Genomic DNA, 15,706 nt, shown 5'->3' with positions numbered 1-15,706 from the left:
AAAAAAAAAAAAAAAAAAAAAAAAAAGGAAAAACAGATGCGGAGAATTCCAACTAAAGGCAGTATGTTAGATCCCACATCGGTTGGAGTAGTTAAACGAATCATTCCTTATAAGGGTGTGTAAACCTCTCCCTAGCACTCGTGTTTTAAAACCGTGTGGCTGACGAAAATACATAACGGGCCGAAGCAGTCAATATCGGTTAGCGGTGGGCTTGGGCTGTTACACAATATATTTATCAGGGGAAAGAAAAAAAAAAGAATCAATCCAAAGAAGCTGCAGTAAAGCTCTAGGCCTCTAGTTGGGTTTCTGTATATGAATCTTAGCTTTTCCAACAAACCACCGTATGAAAGTAATTCAGGGGAAGCATAAAAATATCCCCAGAGCAACTGTAATGGTACAGATGCAAAGATAATTCTCCTCCAACACTCTTCTATTTATCGCGATTTTCAGTTCGAGACCTTTGCAGCGTTGATTTTCATTTTTCCACTTCTCAAGTGATAGGTGGTGATTTTGTATCTAAAGATTGATTTTAAAATGATCAGTTTGAGTCGTACTTTTGGTGGAAGCAATCCTGGGTTTCGTGCTGAAATTGTTCATTCAGTGAAGAAACTTCTCAATCTCATGTGCGGCTGTTCTTTCATTGCCCACCCTTCTGCCTTTGCTTCAATTTCTGTAAGTATTGAACTCCCTCGTGTCTGTGGATCATGTTGATTTATACTTCACTGTTGTCCTATCATTTCTTCTTCTATATTGATTTCCCGCTCGACATCCAGATCGGCAGGTCAAAATGGAACGGAAACGTTGGGAATTCAGGGATAGTTGTAAGAGTCGACGCTCCACTCTCGAATATCCGTCGAACTTCCTTCTCTGTTCAGATAAATACTGGGATCGAGTGTTGATCTTATAAAACATGCGTTTTTGGGAGTTGTAAGTGTATATATATATATAGTCCCAAAACTGTTCTTAGTTACTTACCAGATGTATGAATACCTACCAACTTTAAGGCCATCGTCTGTAAATTAAGTCACAGGTCCTTTTCTGGTTTCTTCTCTACTTTTAAACCAGCTTCTGCTTCAACTCCTTTGGAAATTGTTCAAAAAGTTGAGAGTTTGGTAGGTGTCGAGCATATACAGGGTTGATACCGATGTATTTATGCTCGTCGAACTATATATACCCGTATAATGTTATGAGATACCAATCTGTGCTGTTCGTCGCTACCTTGGGTTACCACTTAATTCGTGTCTGTGGGCCATAAAGAGAAATAACCTCGACGTTTCCTTGAGTCAACTCGAAACCCGACCTGATTATTGATTAGGGAGAAGAAGCAGTAGAGGTGTTCCCCAGTTTTCAACCAAACAAAATCTTTGTCTTTTTTAGCTGACTCCCAATCGATGATCCAATCACTATCGGCCATGTGTTGTAAGTACGAATAATAATCATTATTCAACCAGTGAGGTGGAAAATATTAAATTTATAATTTTAAAAATTAATTTAACGAAAATTATTTTGGAGATTAATATAATATATTTACTTGACATTGTTTAACATTAATTTCGAAACGAAATTCTACAATTCAAAATAATATTTTACCTTAATTCTCAAAAATTTACTATTGATTAAAAAAATAATTAGTTAATTTAATAAAATTCTATGGCACAATGTTAAAAAAAAAAAATTAAAACTTTTTAATAAAATTATTAAATTCCCATTGCAATTCAAGTCAATTTCTTCCAAAGTTGAGGATAATTATTTATTATAATTATTTTTAGCTTGAGTAGTTTTGTCAATCAATGCCCTTCCTTTTCTCTTCATTCATCCATATTAATATTAATTTATATATGAATTTACAATTTTAGCCTTTTGTAGTCAGGTGATCTAAGTTATTGATATATTCAACGTGTTTTTTAGGTCTTGCAAATATCATCCATCACATTCGTCACTCGAATACTAAAGGAGACTTCCATATCAACAAAATTTTTCTAACCCGAATCTCGAACTTCTTCTATTTTCTTTCCGTTAAAAAAAAAAAAAAAAATCCTTAGACAAAATGAGGAGACTAACTCGTTCAAAAAGAAGATATGAATAACACTTCTAACGTTCATATGAGAATCGTTGAATTTCATATATGTTATTGTATAATTAATTAATCAAACCAAAATTATACCTTTTTAGCTGATTTAAGAACAAATTTTTTTAATTCTCGACAATATTAATGATAAATATAAATGAACCGACACAAGAATGTGGTTGATCTAATTTTTTAAAATATTTCTTACAATAGAAAAATAATAAAACTATGAACCAAACACGGTTTTCCAAATTTACGAGGTTCTTGTCTCTTAATTTTCATCAATCGGCAAGTTGGGTTGGAAGTATAAAATGAAATGACAAAAATAGCCTTGGAATATATGAATTATTTTATATCTAATTTAAATTTTCAATTTGCTTTCACACATGCAATACGACGACGTTTCAATCCATTCCCAATTGTTCAATTATTTTCAATTTTTTCCATCAACTTGATTGAAACGCGTCGTTTTGTGTCTGCATTCTTTTGACCCTTCTTATCCATTATTATTAATGTCTTTTTATTATCGAATTTTATATCATATTATCTACTTTGAACATAAACTTTCGTGGTTTTGCTTCGGGTTTTTTAAAATGCCTCGTATCAATAGAGATAACATTCTTTTATCATAAACCCATGATCATTCCCTAAATTAGCCGATGTGAGACTTTCATCAAACGTAGGCCAATATAAGGATCCAAACCTAGTTTATTGTCCAATCCAAATCAAAGGGTTCTCTTAAAATATATATATGTATAGCGTGAAAGGAATTCAAATCGACAACACGAGATTATGGCTCACAAAGACACCTTGTTGAGGTCGTAACTTCTTAGATTTTTCACTATGACTGCACTTTCGAGACTTATACTAACATAACTGTTAGTCCAGCCGAGACTCAAGACTCACACAGGTATATTTATAATGGTATAATATTATCTATTTTAAACATTTTTTACCATTCACAAAGATATTTACTACACGGTAAAAATGGTTAAAAAGTTTTTGAAGAATCACTTGTGAAGGTCGATAAAAGGGAGTGTTAAAGACTAGAGGTTGACTCTGTTCATCATTCATACTCTCTCTCTTTAGTATTTAATTGAAATTCAGTGATGAGTAAATGAATTAGGTGATTTTCATTTCATTTCATTTCATTTCATTCAGGCCTTCCTCATCCAAATCCACCGCCGCTCCGAGCCATGTTCTTGCCTCGATTCCTCGCCGTCGTTTTTCTCTCCTCCCTCTGTTTCCTAACCCTCACTACCGGAGCCGCTCGCCTGCCGGACGACGAAGGTACGCACGCCGTTACCGACTTAGATCTGGATTCCGCAAATGTTATCGGATTCTGTTTTGATTCCGATTTTTTGTTTGATTTCTTCAGTCGAAGCGTTGAAGGAGATCGGAAGGACATTGGGAAAGACCGACTGGAATTTCGCCGCCGATCTATGCGGCGGCGTCGGCTCCGGTTGGATAACGAATTCGACGCAGTTCGATCCAAGTTTTGTTAACAATGTTACCTGCAATTGCTCGTTCCAAAATAATACTGTTTGTCACGTCACTAACATGTAAGTTCTTCCTCATTTTCTAATTTAACTTTTTTTTAAAAAAATTCTTTGTTTTTAGATTTTTTTTTTTTGTTTTGTTTTTTTCGCTTTTTCTATGTAATTATGATTATAAAATCTTAGATATTGTTAAATAGTTTTTTTTTTTCGATTTTTCTATGATTTATAAAATGCATGAAATTAAATTTAACTTTAATTTTATAGTCAATAAATATTTATTTCATAGATTTTTAAATTGAAATATAATTAAGAAATCTTTTATTATATATATATATATATATATATATATATATATATAATTTATACTTTTCAACACCAACCAAGGCAGCTATAAGGCCAATCAATTTATATATTTTTTTATTATTAAATATTGTGTTTAATATAAACTATTATTAATTAATTTAGGAACCTCATATATTTTATATAATTATTAGTTTATAACATCATTTTTTTTTTAATTTGAAAAAATAAATTGAGTTTGTTATATTAATTCAATTTATTATCCATTTGTAATATAATTATATATTCTAAAATTCAGATATTAAAAACATAATTTTGAATTAAAAAACAGTTTTTGAAAATATATCTATTATTTAATCAAAAGATTAAAAAAAGAAAAAACCAAAAAATTAATTATTTATGATTAAAAAAATTGACCAACATTCATTTTCGTCATTTTTTTTTTAATTTCTGACATCAAATGGAATTATTAAATTTGAAAATGATATTGATGAATGAGGATGAATAAGTTAATTTTATTTATTTTTATCAGACAATTAAAAAGAAAAAAAAAAAGAACGGCTGGCGCGTATGTTAGCCAACTAATTCCGAATGTGCGCCCAGGTCCCACTTGTCAACTGGACAAATAAATCATATAGATTTTTTAGAAAAAGTCAAATATAGTTGACTAGTCAACTATGCCACGTAGGATTCCTGGTCATCGGCTGCGGCTCCGTCTTTGGTCTGACTCTAATCCACGTGATGGCTTACTGTTTTATGAAGTTTTAAAAAAAATAATTTTAATTAATATTTTCTAATCAAGAATTAATGACATGGTGGGATGACGTGGCAATTGCAGTGCTCTGAAGGCGCAGAGTCTTCCAGGTACTCTGCCGCCGCAAATAGTGAGGTTGCCTTTCCTGCAGGAACTGTAAGTATTGTTCATTTACTTCACGTCCAGAAATGTTTTCGTTTGCTTGATTATCAACGTTTCTTCTCTGTTGATTCAGTGATCTCACCCGCAATTATCTCAGCGGCCGAATTCCTCCAGAATGGGGTTCATCCAAGCTTCTCAAAATGTATTTTCTATCCCTATATTTCTATAATTTGATTAATTTTGCTTATGTTTATGGGTAATTTTGCAGTTCCCTTCTTGGAAATCGATTGACGGGTCCTATCCCAAAAGAGATTGGAAACATCAGTACTCTTGCGGAGTTGTAAGTTCTTGTTACCCAATTGTTTGTTTCCCGTTTTGGGTTTTGAATGAGTTGGTAGAAGATTAATTTCATCGGTTTGATCGCTTAGGGTTCTGGAAATGAATCATTTCTCTGGAAGTATACCTCCAGAAATTGGGAATTTGACCAGCTTATCAAGATTGTAAGACCCCTCGTGTTTGAGTTTTGTTATAATGATTTTGACATTCAGGAGAGATTTCTTATGATCTTTCTTTTTCTTCAATTGTTTGTTGTAATCCAGACTTCTTACCTCAAACAACTTTTCTGGGGAGCTCCCACCGTCCCTGGCAAGGATAACCACATTGACGGACTTGTAAGATTTTGAGTTCTTCTTCAACCCTTCATTTCGTTAGTTTAATCTTGATCAAATGAACAAATAAATGATTCAGTGAAATGAACTTTCTCATTGTTACCCTGCAGTCGAATTAGTGATAATCACTTCACAGGGTCAATTCCTAAGTTTATTCAGAATTGGAAGAATCTTGGAAAAGTGTAAGAAATTTTCTGTAATCTTGCTACTCTATATTTTACATGGTTTCTAGTCTGTTAACTCTTAATTAATTTTTATCGTGACAGAGCTATTCAGGCAAGCGGGTTGAGTGGGCCAATTCCTTCTGAAATTGGACTTTTGACAAATTTAACTGATGTGTTAGTCTGCTTCACATTCCTTGTGGTCTTGTAAGTCAAAGGACTATGGTTCCTATTAATTCATATTTGAGTTGCAAAATGCAGGAGAATCAGCGACTTGAATGGCGGTTCATCGCTCTTTCCACCCCTTGATACTTTGACAAAATTGAAAGTCCTGTAAGTTAATCCCTCTGTGAAAACTTGAAGACATCCGTCGTATACTTAATCCCAACAATTAATTTAGTTTTTGGTTGTCTATAGGATATTGAGGAGTTGCAATATAACTGGGGTGCTGCCCGACAATCTTGGTGGACTTACAGCATTGAAAACTTTGTCAGTACAATTTTACTCTCTGACTCTGTCTAGATGCTATATCATGATAATCGCAGTGTCATGAATTTTCATATGATAGTTAATTTCTTGTAATGAATTATTACATGCTGTTTTTGTACTATGACTTTGCATGAAATGTCGAATGAAAAGTTTTTTTTTTTTTTTTTTGCATTGATAAAGTTTTCGTATGCTATTCTTACATATCCAGAATCCAGATCATTTGCTGCTGGGAACATATTTCTTGACAACATTATTAATTTAGTTATTCGTTACTGTTTTTTTTTTGATAAGATATTCGTTACTGTTTTTTGACAATACTTGTTTGCTATTATTTTGCTTGATTTCTTCTGCAGAGACTTTAGCTTCAACAAAATTACTGGACCAATACCTGCCAGCTTTGAAGCGTTGAAAAAAGTGGATAGCATGTGAGTACTTTATCTTGGTTACTGGACCAATATCTTGTTTCTTGTTCAAAAAAGGCAATCCAGGCTATGCTCACATTCAAACTTTAATTTCCAGTTACTATGATCTCAATATGTGTTCATAGATTTTGATATTGAGTAAATTGTTTGAATATGATCATATCCTGGGTTGTCAGGTAGCATGTTCATGATAAGACCCTTCTTGCCTTATTTCTTGTTAAAAAAAAAGACAACTTCCTTATTCCTTATTGTCAAAAGTTCATTAATTGCACTACTCATCTGATCTTTTCTTGTTTAGATATCTATCTGGAAACATGCTAAATGGATCAGTGCCCTCTTGGATGCTACAACAAGGAGAAAGCATGTAAATTTCTTTTCGAATTGCTTTCTGGTTACATGAATTGGTATTGAGGTGCTAAAATTGAAAAGAGATGAGCTGAGATTTCAAAATAAAGGAAAAATATTTAGAGAGAGAGAGAGAGAGAGAACAAATAGTATCATATTACTCCAATCCTTGGAAAGGAAAAGCACCTTACTTTACACAACCATTTCCTTTTCCAGTGATATAAGAAGGAAAATTTGTTTGTACCTGATTTATGTTTTTGTTGTGTTTTTTAGTTTATTTTTTAAATAATTGATACCTGAAGATTTTCTTTGAGAAAAGAGTTAACAGTTGAAGAGGTTAAATATAGTTTTTGGCTCTGATTAACATTCCTATGGTTGTTTTTATTTTTCCTTGGGATGTTAGGGAAGGGAAAGTTTTTGCTCTTGCTATCTTATTGTTGTTGGTGTTTTTTTTAAAAATTTTTAGTTATTTATTTACAGCGATCTCTCTTATAACAAATTTACTCGGATAAATGATCAGAACACTGGTTGCCAATCACGAAATTTGTAAGTATGCCTTTAATCTTACACGACCTTTTTTGAATAACAAATGAAACAATCCTATCCAATCTCTTCTTTTCCCTTGCAGAAACCTGTTTGCGAGTTCTTCACAGGACAATAATTTGTAAGTTTTTCTCTAATCTTTGAGTTGGCTTGTTGTTTGAATTTCCTAATGTTCTAATGACCACTGATCTTCTTGTTTTAGGAATGGAGCAGTTTCCTGTTTACCGAGCACTTGTGGAAAAAGTGAGTTGAAATCTTGTTTTCGTAGTCTCATTTTTTATTGGAGGGATAAGGTAAAAACTAGAAATTATATTAGATGGATTTCCACTTCTATATGTAATGTGTGAATGCAAGGAGTAATGAGTGCAATCTACATCTGTCAGTAAACTCCCATATATTGATAAAACTAGATCATAATAGACTAATAAGACTTCATAGCTATTAGGATCTGATGTTGCTATTTAGATTTGGCATTGATATGTTTAATAGACATTCAGCATCCATCAGTTCTGTTCATTTGATTTATCTTCCAATCAAAACCAATATGGTGTTGTTCCTTGCAGCTTCGTACTCTCTCCATATCAACTGCGGTGGGAAGGAAGAAACAATTAACGGAACACCCAAATTTGATGCGGACACAAACACTGGAAAGTCGTCATTGTTTTCTCAAGGTGGAGAAAATTGGGGATTTAGCAACACTGGTAATTTTATGGACGATGATCGCACAACAGACGATTTTATCGCATTAAACTCATCTGCTCTCTCAATATCAAATCCTGAATTGTACATGAGGGCACGCATTTCTCCGATCTCTCTTACTTATTATGCATATTGCATGGGTAATGGAAACTACACAGTAAGCCTCCATTTTGCTGAGATAATGTTTACTGATGACAAATCATACAGAAGCCTTGGCAGACGCTTATTTGATGTCTACGTTCAGGTAATAGATACTGCGCTTCTGCTTATGAAGAAATTATCTTATTCTTTGCCCCACTTCGAGATATCTGTGTAGATTTTTCTATATTGTTAGTTTCTGCTGGTATCAAACTTACCGATTACTTCGTTACCTTGAAATTCCTTGATGTATACCAATATTGCAGGGAAAACTGGAGTTGAAGGATTTTAATATTGCAGATGCAGCAGGTGGTATTGGCAAACCTTTTGTAAAGAAATTCACAGTTTCTGTGACTAATGGTACTATAGAAATCCGCCTATTTTGGGCTGGGAAGGGGTCAAATGCTATCCCTGTGCGAGGAGTTTATGGTCCTTTAATTTCCGCCATTTCTGTTGATCCTGGTAGGTAGACTCATTTTTTCACTTCAAGATCATCAGAGCCATTTCATCTATCCTGCTACATTATCAAACCGTTGGTTCGATGTACTTATTTCTCATTGCTCCAAGCAGACTTTAAGCCACCATCAGAGGATGGACATGCCATATCTGCTGGTACAGTGGGTGGAATTGTGGCTGCTGTGGTCTCTGTTATCATCTTGGTTCTTGGAGTGTTGTGGTGGAGAGGATGTCAAAGAAAGACGGGCACACTTGAACAAGGTAATTTCAAAGCATGTGTCATGAGATCTGAACTGTTATTATTGACTTTTTCAACCCGTCTTTCAGTTCTAACGTTAGCGATAGTTGCAAAGTCGTGGATATTAGTGAGATTACATATATTGGTCAGTTTAACTTGTGTTGAATTGGACAAAGTTGACCATTAAAAAGCCTGTAACTTTCGGAGATTCCATGCATACGAGATAATGCGAGGAATCATGGGGAACTAATTTAAATGTGCCGATTCTGCAGAGTTGAAGGGTCTAGATCTCGGAACAGGTTCCTTTTCATTAAGACAAATCAGAGCTGCCACTAACAATTTTGATGCTGCCAATAAGATTGGAGAAGGAGGTTTTGGTCCTGTTTACAAGGTACTACTGGCGTGTCGATTTCATTATTTCTTCTTTCCTTTCAAGGATTTTATATTTTTGGTGTGAAGTTCTGTGCTGGAAAATGCAGGGCGTTCTTGCCGATGGCACCGTAATTGCAGTGAAGCAACTCTCTGCAAAATCAAAGCAAGGAAATCGTGAATTTGTGAATGAGATAGGGATGATATCTGCATTGCAGCACCCTCATCTAGTGAAGCTTTATGGATGTTGTATTGAAGGAAATCAACTTTTGCTTATATATGAGTATCTGGAAAACAATAGCCTTGCTCGTGCCTTATTCGGTAAAAATATTTCCGTACTACTTTCGACTATGATTCTTCAGAATTTTTTTTTTCGTATATCGGTCATGACATCTGGTGTATCGTAGGACCCCAAGAATGTCAGCTGAAATTGGATTGGCCAACTAGGCAGAAGATTTGTGTTGGTATAGCCAGAGGTTTAGCATACCTTCACGAGGAGTCGAGACTTAAGATTGTTCACCGAGATATCAAAGCTACCAATGTTCTGCTCGATAAAAACCTCAACCCCAAGATTTCCGACTTCGGTTTAGCCAAGCTGGATGAAGAAGAAAATACACACATCAGCACCCGGGTTGCGGGAACATTGTGAGTTACCCTGGGAGAAAATTTCTTCCATTTTCTTTCCATGCTTTTACAATATATAGAGAAATGATGAAGGGAAAAGGTTTCTCGTCTGAATGATTGCGTGAGGGGGAATGTTAGTTTGTTTTCTTTAAATTTAGTTTATTTGAAAAATGTACCATCCAAATATTCACCCCATCACACTGTTACTTTGCAGCGGGTATATGGCACCAGAATACGCCATGCGAGGCTACTTAACCGACAAGGCAGATGTTTACAGCTTTGGCATTGTGGCGTTGGAGATAGTTAGTGGTCGAAGCAACACGAGTTTCCGAACCAAGGATGATTGCTTTTACCTTCTTGACCATGTGAGTTAACTCTATCTTTCACTCCCCCGTGCTTATCTATTGTGTTCTGTAGTATTTATCACATCATAAGAAGGTTGATTGCTTATGTAATAATCCAAATCCACCGCTAGCAGATATTGTCCTTTTTGGACTTTCCCTCAAAGTTTTTTAAATGCATCTACTAGGGAGAGGTTTCCACACTCTTATAAAGAATGTTTCGTTCTCCTCTCCAACCAATGTGGGATATCACAATCCACCTCTCCCCTCGAGGCCCAGCGTTCTCGTTGACACTCGTTCTCTTCTCTAACCAATGTGGGACCCCTAGTCCACCCCCTTCAGGACCCAATGTCTTTTCTGACATACCGTCTCGTGTCTACATCCCTTCGGGGCTCAACCTTCTCGTAGACACATCATCTGATGTCTGGCTCTAATACCATTTGTAATAGGCCAAGCTCACCGCTAGCCGATATTGTCCTCTTTAGGCTTTTCCTCAAGGTTTTTAAAATGTGTCTACTACGGAGAGGTTTCCACACCCTTATAAAGAATGCTTCGTTCTTCTCTCCAACCAATGTGAGATCTCACAGTTTCTCAAACATGATTCTTATACTTGTAATGAATCCCGGCATTAGTTTGCTGAAACTAATGCCGAAACTATTATAACCTGTATTGTCAGGCTAATACTCTAAAAGAGAAAGACAGTTTATTAGAGCTTGTGGATCCACGGTTAGGGTCTGATTTCAACAAGAGAGAGGCAATAGCGATGATCAACATTGCTCTCCAATGCACAAACGTCATTGCTGGGGACAGACCCGCCATGTCCTCTGTGGTGAGCATGCTGGAAGGGAAGGTTGCCGTGAAGGAGTTGGTTTCAAATCCTAGTGTCTCAAAACAAGATGTGAATGCAATGTGGAGCCAAATTTATCGCCAGAAAGGGCAAACGACAGACGAGAGCCAGACGCAAAGTTCGACGATGGATGGACCATGGACTGGTTCTTCAACAAGTGCCAGTGATCTCTACCCCATCCTCATGGATTCTAAATACTTGGAGAATAGAAGCCAAGGTTGATATTACTTCGTCCTCAATCATTTTCTGCTTGCATCTTACTATGTTACCCTTCAAAACTTCGAATATATGCTTGTTGCTCTACAAATGTTTTCTCCCCCCTTTTTGATTGGCAGTACCATGCCTAATGGCCAATCTCTACTCAATTACTGTAGATTTTACAACTTAAATTGTTTTATAGTGTTCAAAGGAATTGTTTTATAGCGTTCAAAGGAATTTTGAGTTGAAGTTTAAATGTTCGAACTACTTCGTTCCTTGATGCTAAACTATTTCGGTCTCTCGGCTTCTAGGGGTCGATTTTGTCTTTCATCTCTATAACGGCCTAAATCCACTGCTAGCAAATATTGTCTTCTTTGGGCTTTTACTTTCAAGCTTCCCCTCAAGGTTTTAAAACGCATCTGCTAGGGGAAGGTTTCCATACCCCTTTAAATGGTGGTTTGTTCTCCTCCCTAACATATGTGAGACATCACAATCTCTTCACATATTCAAAGTTTGCCTTGGTCAAGAGAAAAATAAAACTGGATACACTATTAACAAAGAGATTAAAAATTTTAATTTCTAACCTTACAAGTTACCGAGCTTAAGAAATTGTTCAATTATTTTCATAAAGTTGACAGATTCATTCATATAATGCTCGTTTACGGCTTATCAAACCTCAATCTCTACGACTAAGCTAAAAAACTATTAAAAATGACACGAAATCACAGACGCAAGTAACAAAGATCGCTACTCATACGGGTTAACTTTAAGAATGAAGGAAGTAAAATATGTATTCATTTTCTATATTAATTATTATTTTCATTTCTAATTTTCTAATTTTCTAACCATACAAAGGGTAAATTTGGAAACGCCTCCAAATTACATTTTAGGAATATCTAAAGGTATAAAATAATTATAGAAGTTCAAATATAAATATCGATTTTTCTTAAATAAAGAGATTATTTACTAGTATCGTATGTTAGACGTACACGACTCTCCACAATGAAATGATATTGTCCACTTTGAGCATAAGCTCTCATGGCTTTGCTTTGCGCTTCCACAAAAGGCCTCACACCAATGGAGAGTATATTCTTAGATTATAGACCCATGACCATTCCCTAACTTAACCAATGTGGAACACTTTCATCTAACATTGTAAACAAAATCCATTCTCATTTCTCAACTTTGTAAAAATTTTCATTTCATCAGTAAAAAAAATATATTTTATATACTTTTAATTTTAGGAGATTCTTGTTAAAATTTCAACACAAATTCCATTACCAACATTAAGAACGAAACTACGTAGATTTGGCTGTCGCTTCCCAAATTTCACAACTAAAACAAACTATAATTTTTCCATAATCACTTTTTAAACGCCCCTGCAATCACCTCCCTCCTCCAAATCCACCAATCTCACCCTCTCCGCCGCAAATTTCATCATCCCCTTCCCTCCGCCCACTCTCTGCTATGTTTGCGCTTCGATTCCTCGCCGTCTTTCTTCTCTTCTCTCTCGCTTCCGCCGCCGCTCGGCTGCCGGACGACGAAGGTACGACGAAGCCGCTACTGTATTTCGAATCGGATTTTGATTTTGATCTTGATTATGATTATATGTATCAGTTGAGGCGCTGAGGGAAATCGGAAAGACATTGGGGAAGACGGACTGGAATTTCTCGGCGGATCCTTGCGGCGGTTTGAGTAGCGGTTGGGTATCGGCTTCCTTCGAAACTGGTTATTATAATAACGTCACCTGCAATTGCACCTTCCACAATCATACCGTCTGCCACGTCACCGGCATGTATGTTCCTTCTCACCCAATTATTTCCTTTTATTTTTTTTGTTCATAATAAATTTCTAAACCAAAAAATAAAAAATAAATAAATTAAAAACTTAGATTTAAATCTAAGTATTTCTGACCACTAATATCAAACCACGTTCAAAATATTATTTTATAATAGTTTAGCGTTTTAAAACATGAAGTTAACCACTGTAGGTAATTAGTTAAAACTGACAATATCTCGAGACTTGAGCTTTAACAGTTTATTTGTTCTTCGATATTTTTATATTTTTATTAAATTTTGGATTTTATCCATTAATTTCAAATTATAATAACTATATTAATTTAACTTAAAATTTTTATAATTGAACCGAATAATTTTTTTTTTTTTTTGAAAAAATTACTACGTAATTTTCTCTTCAGTATTTCTCTATATAATATTATGTTAATTTATGAATTTAAAAATTATTATTATTATTTAAAGACTAAAATTATGATTTATTAAAATTAAACAGGTCTCAAAATAGTATTTTAACAAAAAAAAATATTTAAAACAATTTGATATATCTTTTATGTTTTTTTTAATAATAATTTCGTAATAAAACGATAAACAAATTTTTTATTTATTTAAATATATCATATATTGTTAATTAAAACACCATAATTGCTTAGAGAAGTATTTAAGCGGATGGTGCCACGTGGAATTTTTAAATAATATAAAAAAAAATTATATAAACGAGTTTCTTTTTTGTCGTTAATTTATTTTTTGGCGCCCTCGGTGGCATGGCGTTGCAGTCGTCTAAGGGCGCAGAGCCTTCCGGGTACTCTGCCACCGGCAATAGCGAGGCTGCCTTTCCTGCAGGAACTGTAAGCGTTTTTCTTCTATTCTTTATTTATTTGCCTCACATCTTCTCTCGTGTGCTTGATTATTAATGAAATTCCCGACAATCATTCACTCGTTTATTCTCTCTGTTAATTCAGCGATCTTTCCCGCAACTATCTCAGCGGCCCGATTCCTCCAGAATGGGGTTCCACCAAGCTTGCCAACATGTATTTTCAATCCTTAAAGATTTATATAATGAATTCAGGAAGTGGATTATATGGCTTATGTGTGTGGGTGATTTTGCAGCTCCCTTCTTGGAAATCGATTGTCGGGTCCAATCCCAAAAGAGTTGGGAAACATCAGCACTCTTCTAGAGTTGTATGTTCTGATCACCCTATTGTTTATGACCCCATTTTGGGTTTTTGATGCGTTGGTTGAGACTAATGTTACTGGTTTGGTCGCGTAGGGTCATTGAAGTTAATAATTTTTCTGGAAGTCTACCTCCAGAACTTGGAAATTTGACCAATTTATCAAGATTGTGAGACCCCTCAACCCTCATGTTTGAGTTTTTTTTTTTTGTCATTTTCTTTCAAGTACTTGTTTTAAATTGTCTCTAGTTATAATGATTTAGGCATTAAGGAGAGCTTTCTGCTGATCATTCCTTTACCATTGTTTATTGTAATCCAGACTTCTCACCTCAAACAACTTTTCTGGGGAGCTCCCATCTACCTTGGGAAGTATAACCACCATGACGGACTTGTAAGCTTATGAAACCTTCTTCAACCCTTCATTTCGTTAATCCAATTTTGAGAGAAGGAATGAATAATTAAACAAACCTTCTCTTTGTTATGATGCAGTCGAGTTAGTGATAATCACTTCACAGGGTCAATACCGAAGTATATTGAGAATTGGCCAAAACTTATAAAACTGTGAGAAATTTCCTCTAATTCAGCTACTCTCAAGTATTCTTGGTTGCTAGTGTATTAGCTCTCACTCAACTAATTTAATCGTGACAGAGCTATTCAGGCAAGCGGGTTGAGTGGGCCAATTCCTTCTGGAATTGGACGTTTGACACGACTAAATGATGTGTTAGTTTGCTTCACATTCCTTATGGTTTTGTAAGTTAAAGTACTGTGTGTTTCTAGTTATTCATATTTGAGTTGCAAAATGCAGGAGAATCAGTGACTTGAACGGAGATCCATCACCCCTTCCACCCATTAATACTTTAACAAATTTGAAAACCCTGTAAGTTAATCCCTCTGTGAAAACTTGAGATTTCCGTGTACTTAATCCAGCTATTAATTAATTTCTAGTTGTCTATAGTATATTGAGGAGTTGCAATATAAATGGGACGCTGCCCGAAAGTTTTGATGGGCTGCAAAACGTGCAAACCATGTCAGTACAATTTTTACTCTCTACTCCATCTTGATGCTATATCATGATTAATCAAAGTCTGATGAATTTTTGGAAGATAGTTTAAATTTCTTGTAATGGAATACTGCATTACCCAAAACTTTTGCATTACCACCACTACACAGCAGGGTTATAGAGACTAATGCCTTCTTTACCATAGCATTGTTTTATCATTAACGAGGAAATTTTTATTAGTTAAAAAGAATTGATATACGTTTCCAAAGGAATGGAAAGTTCTCTCTGAAAGTGAAAGAAAAGTTACTCTGGTGCCCCAGATTGAACAAACTGACAAAAGTTATGAATCTGTCATAGTATTTTACATTAATACTCCAACAGTACTAAAACCGTCACTCGTCCCTATGTTATGCCAGGTCCATAATGATGTAAAGATTGCACACTTGTCAAGTAGTTTTTTCTCCCCCCCCCCCCCCCCCC

The 15,706-nt window shown here is 35.1% G+C and overlaps 3 protein-coding genes across 5 annotated transcripts in view; all 3 read left to right on the top strand.

Moving 5' to 3' along the window:
- Positions 1-1,192, top strand: part of LOC111477055 — a 5,492-nt gene extending 4,300 nt beyond the window's left edge. Inside the window, exons 6-7 of the mRNA XM_023121006.1 lie at positions 543-672; positions 774-1,192. Of these exons, the coding sequence (XP_022976774.1) occupies positions 543-672; positions 774-899 (256 nt within the window). The 3' untranslated portion in view covers positions 900-1,192. The remainder of the gene's footprint in view (positions 1-542; positions 673-773) is intronic.
- Positions 1,193-3,138: 1,946 nt separating this feature from the next.
- LOC111477007 (probable leucine-rich repeat receptor-like serine/threonine-protein kinase At3g14840) overlaps positions 3,139-15,706 on the top strand; it is a 19,754-nt gene continuing 7,186 nt past the window's right edge. Inside the window, exons 1-24 of one of the 2 annotated variants that reach the window (XM_023120919.1) lie at positions 3,139-3,358; positions 3,447-3,630; positions 4,706-4,777; positions 4,857-4,925; positions 4,992-5,063; positions 5,152-5,223; positions 5,323-5,394; positions 5,502-5,573; positions 5,658-5,729; positions 5,814-5,885; positions 5,970-6,041; positions 6,395-6,466; positions 6,762-6,827; positions 7,289-7,354; positions 7,437-7,472; positions 7,554-7,594; positions 7,915-8,294; positions 8,455-8,650; positions 8,759-8,905; positions 9,155-9,273; positions 9,362-9,572; positions 9,659-9,896; positions 10,090-10,240; positions 10,893-11,475. In XM_023120919.1, coding sequence (XP_022976687.1) covers positions 3,265-3,358; positions 3,447-3,630; positions 4,706-4,777; positions 4,857-4,925; positions 4,992-5,063; positions 5,152-5,223; positions 5,323-5,394; positions 5,502-5,573; positions 5,658-5,729; positions 5,814-5,885; positions 5,970-6,041; positions 6,395-6,466; positions 6,762-6,827; positions 7,289-7,354; positions 7,437-7,472; positions 7,554-7,594; positions 7,915-8,294; positions 8,455-8,650; positions 8,759-8,905; positions 9,155-9,273; positions 9,362-9,572; positions 9,659-9,896; positions 10,090-10,240; positions 10,893-11,285 — 3,039 coding nt within the window. In that variant the 5' untranslated portion in view covers positions 3,139-3,264 and the 3' untranslated portion in view covers positions 11,286-11,475. Of the gene's footprint in view, positions 3,359-3,446; positions 3,631-4,705; positions 4,778-4,856; positions 4,926-4,991; positions 5,064-5,151; positions 5,224-5,322; positions 5,395-5,501; positions 5,574-5,657; positions 5,730-5,813; positions 5,886-5,969; positions 6,042-6,394; positions 6,467-6,761; positions 6,828-7,288; positions 7,355-7,436; positions 7,473-7,553; positions 7,595-7,914; positions 8,295-8,454; positions 8,651-8,758; positions 8,906-9,154; positions 9,274-9,361; positions 9,573-9,658; positions 9,897-10,089; positions 10,241-10,892; positions 11,476-15,706 lie in introns of those variants that run through there. The other variant, XM_023120921.1, reaches the window with a different exon arrangement.
- The window catches only part of LOC111477006 (probable leucine-rich repeat receptor-like serine/threonine-protein kinase At3g14840), an 8,798-nt gene continuing 5,726 nt past the window's right edge, over positions 12,635-15,706 (top strand). The window contains exons 1-11 of one of the 2 annotated variants that reach the window (XM_023120917.1): positions 12,635-12,807; positions 12,879-13,056; positions 13,831-13,902; positions 14,017-14,085; positions 14,165-14,236; positions 14,325-14,396; positions 14,546-14,617; positions 14,716-14,787; positions 14,875-14,946; positions 15,032-15,103; positions 15,182-15,253. In XM_023120917.1, the coding sequence (XP_022976685.1) occupies positions 12,729-12,807; positions 12,879-13,056; positions 13,831-13,902; positions 14,017-14,085; positions 14,165-14,236; positions 14,325-14,396; positions 14,546-14,617; positions 14,716-14,787; positions 14,875-14,946; positions 15,032-15,103; positions 15,182-15,253 (902 nt within the window). In that variant the 5' untranslated portion in view covers positions 12,635-12,728. The remainder of the gene's footprint in view (positions 12,808-12,878; positions 13,057-13,830; positions 13,903-14,016; positions 14,086-14,164; positions 14,237-14,324; positions 14,397-14,545; positions 14,618-14,715; positions 14,788-14,874; positions 14,947-15,031; positions 15,104-15,181; positions 15,254-15,706) is intronic. The other variant, XM_023120918.1, reaches the window with a different exon arrangement.

This window comes from Cucurbita maxima, unplaced genomic scaffold (genome assembly GCF_002738345.1).
Source record: "Cucurbita maxima cultivar Rimu unplaced genomic scaffold, Cmax_1.0 Cma_Scf00003, whole genome shotgun sequence".
In the NCBI taxonomy this organism is placed as follows: domain Eukaryota; kingdom Viridiplantae; phylum Streptophyta; class Magnoliopsida; order Cucurbitales; family Cucurbitaceae; genus Cucurbita; species Cucurbita maxima.
The sequence above is the reverse complement of the archived record's forward strand: the minus strand, read 5'-3'. Positions and strand labels throughout refer to the sequence as shown.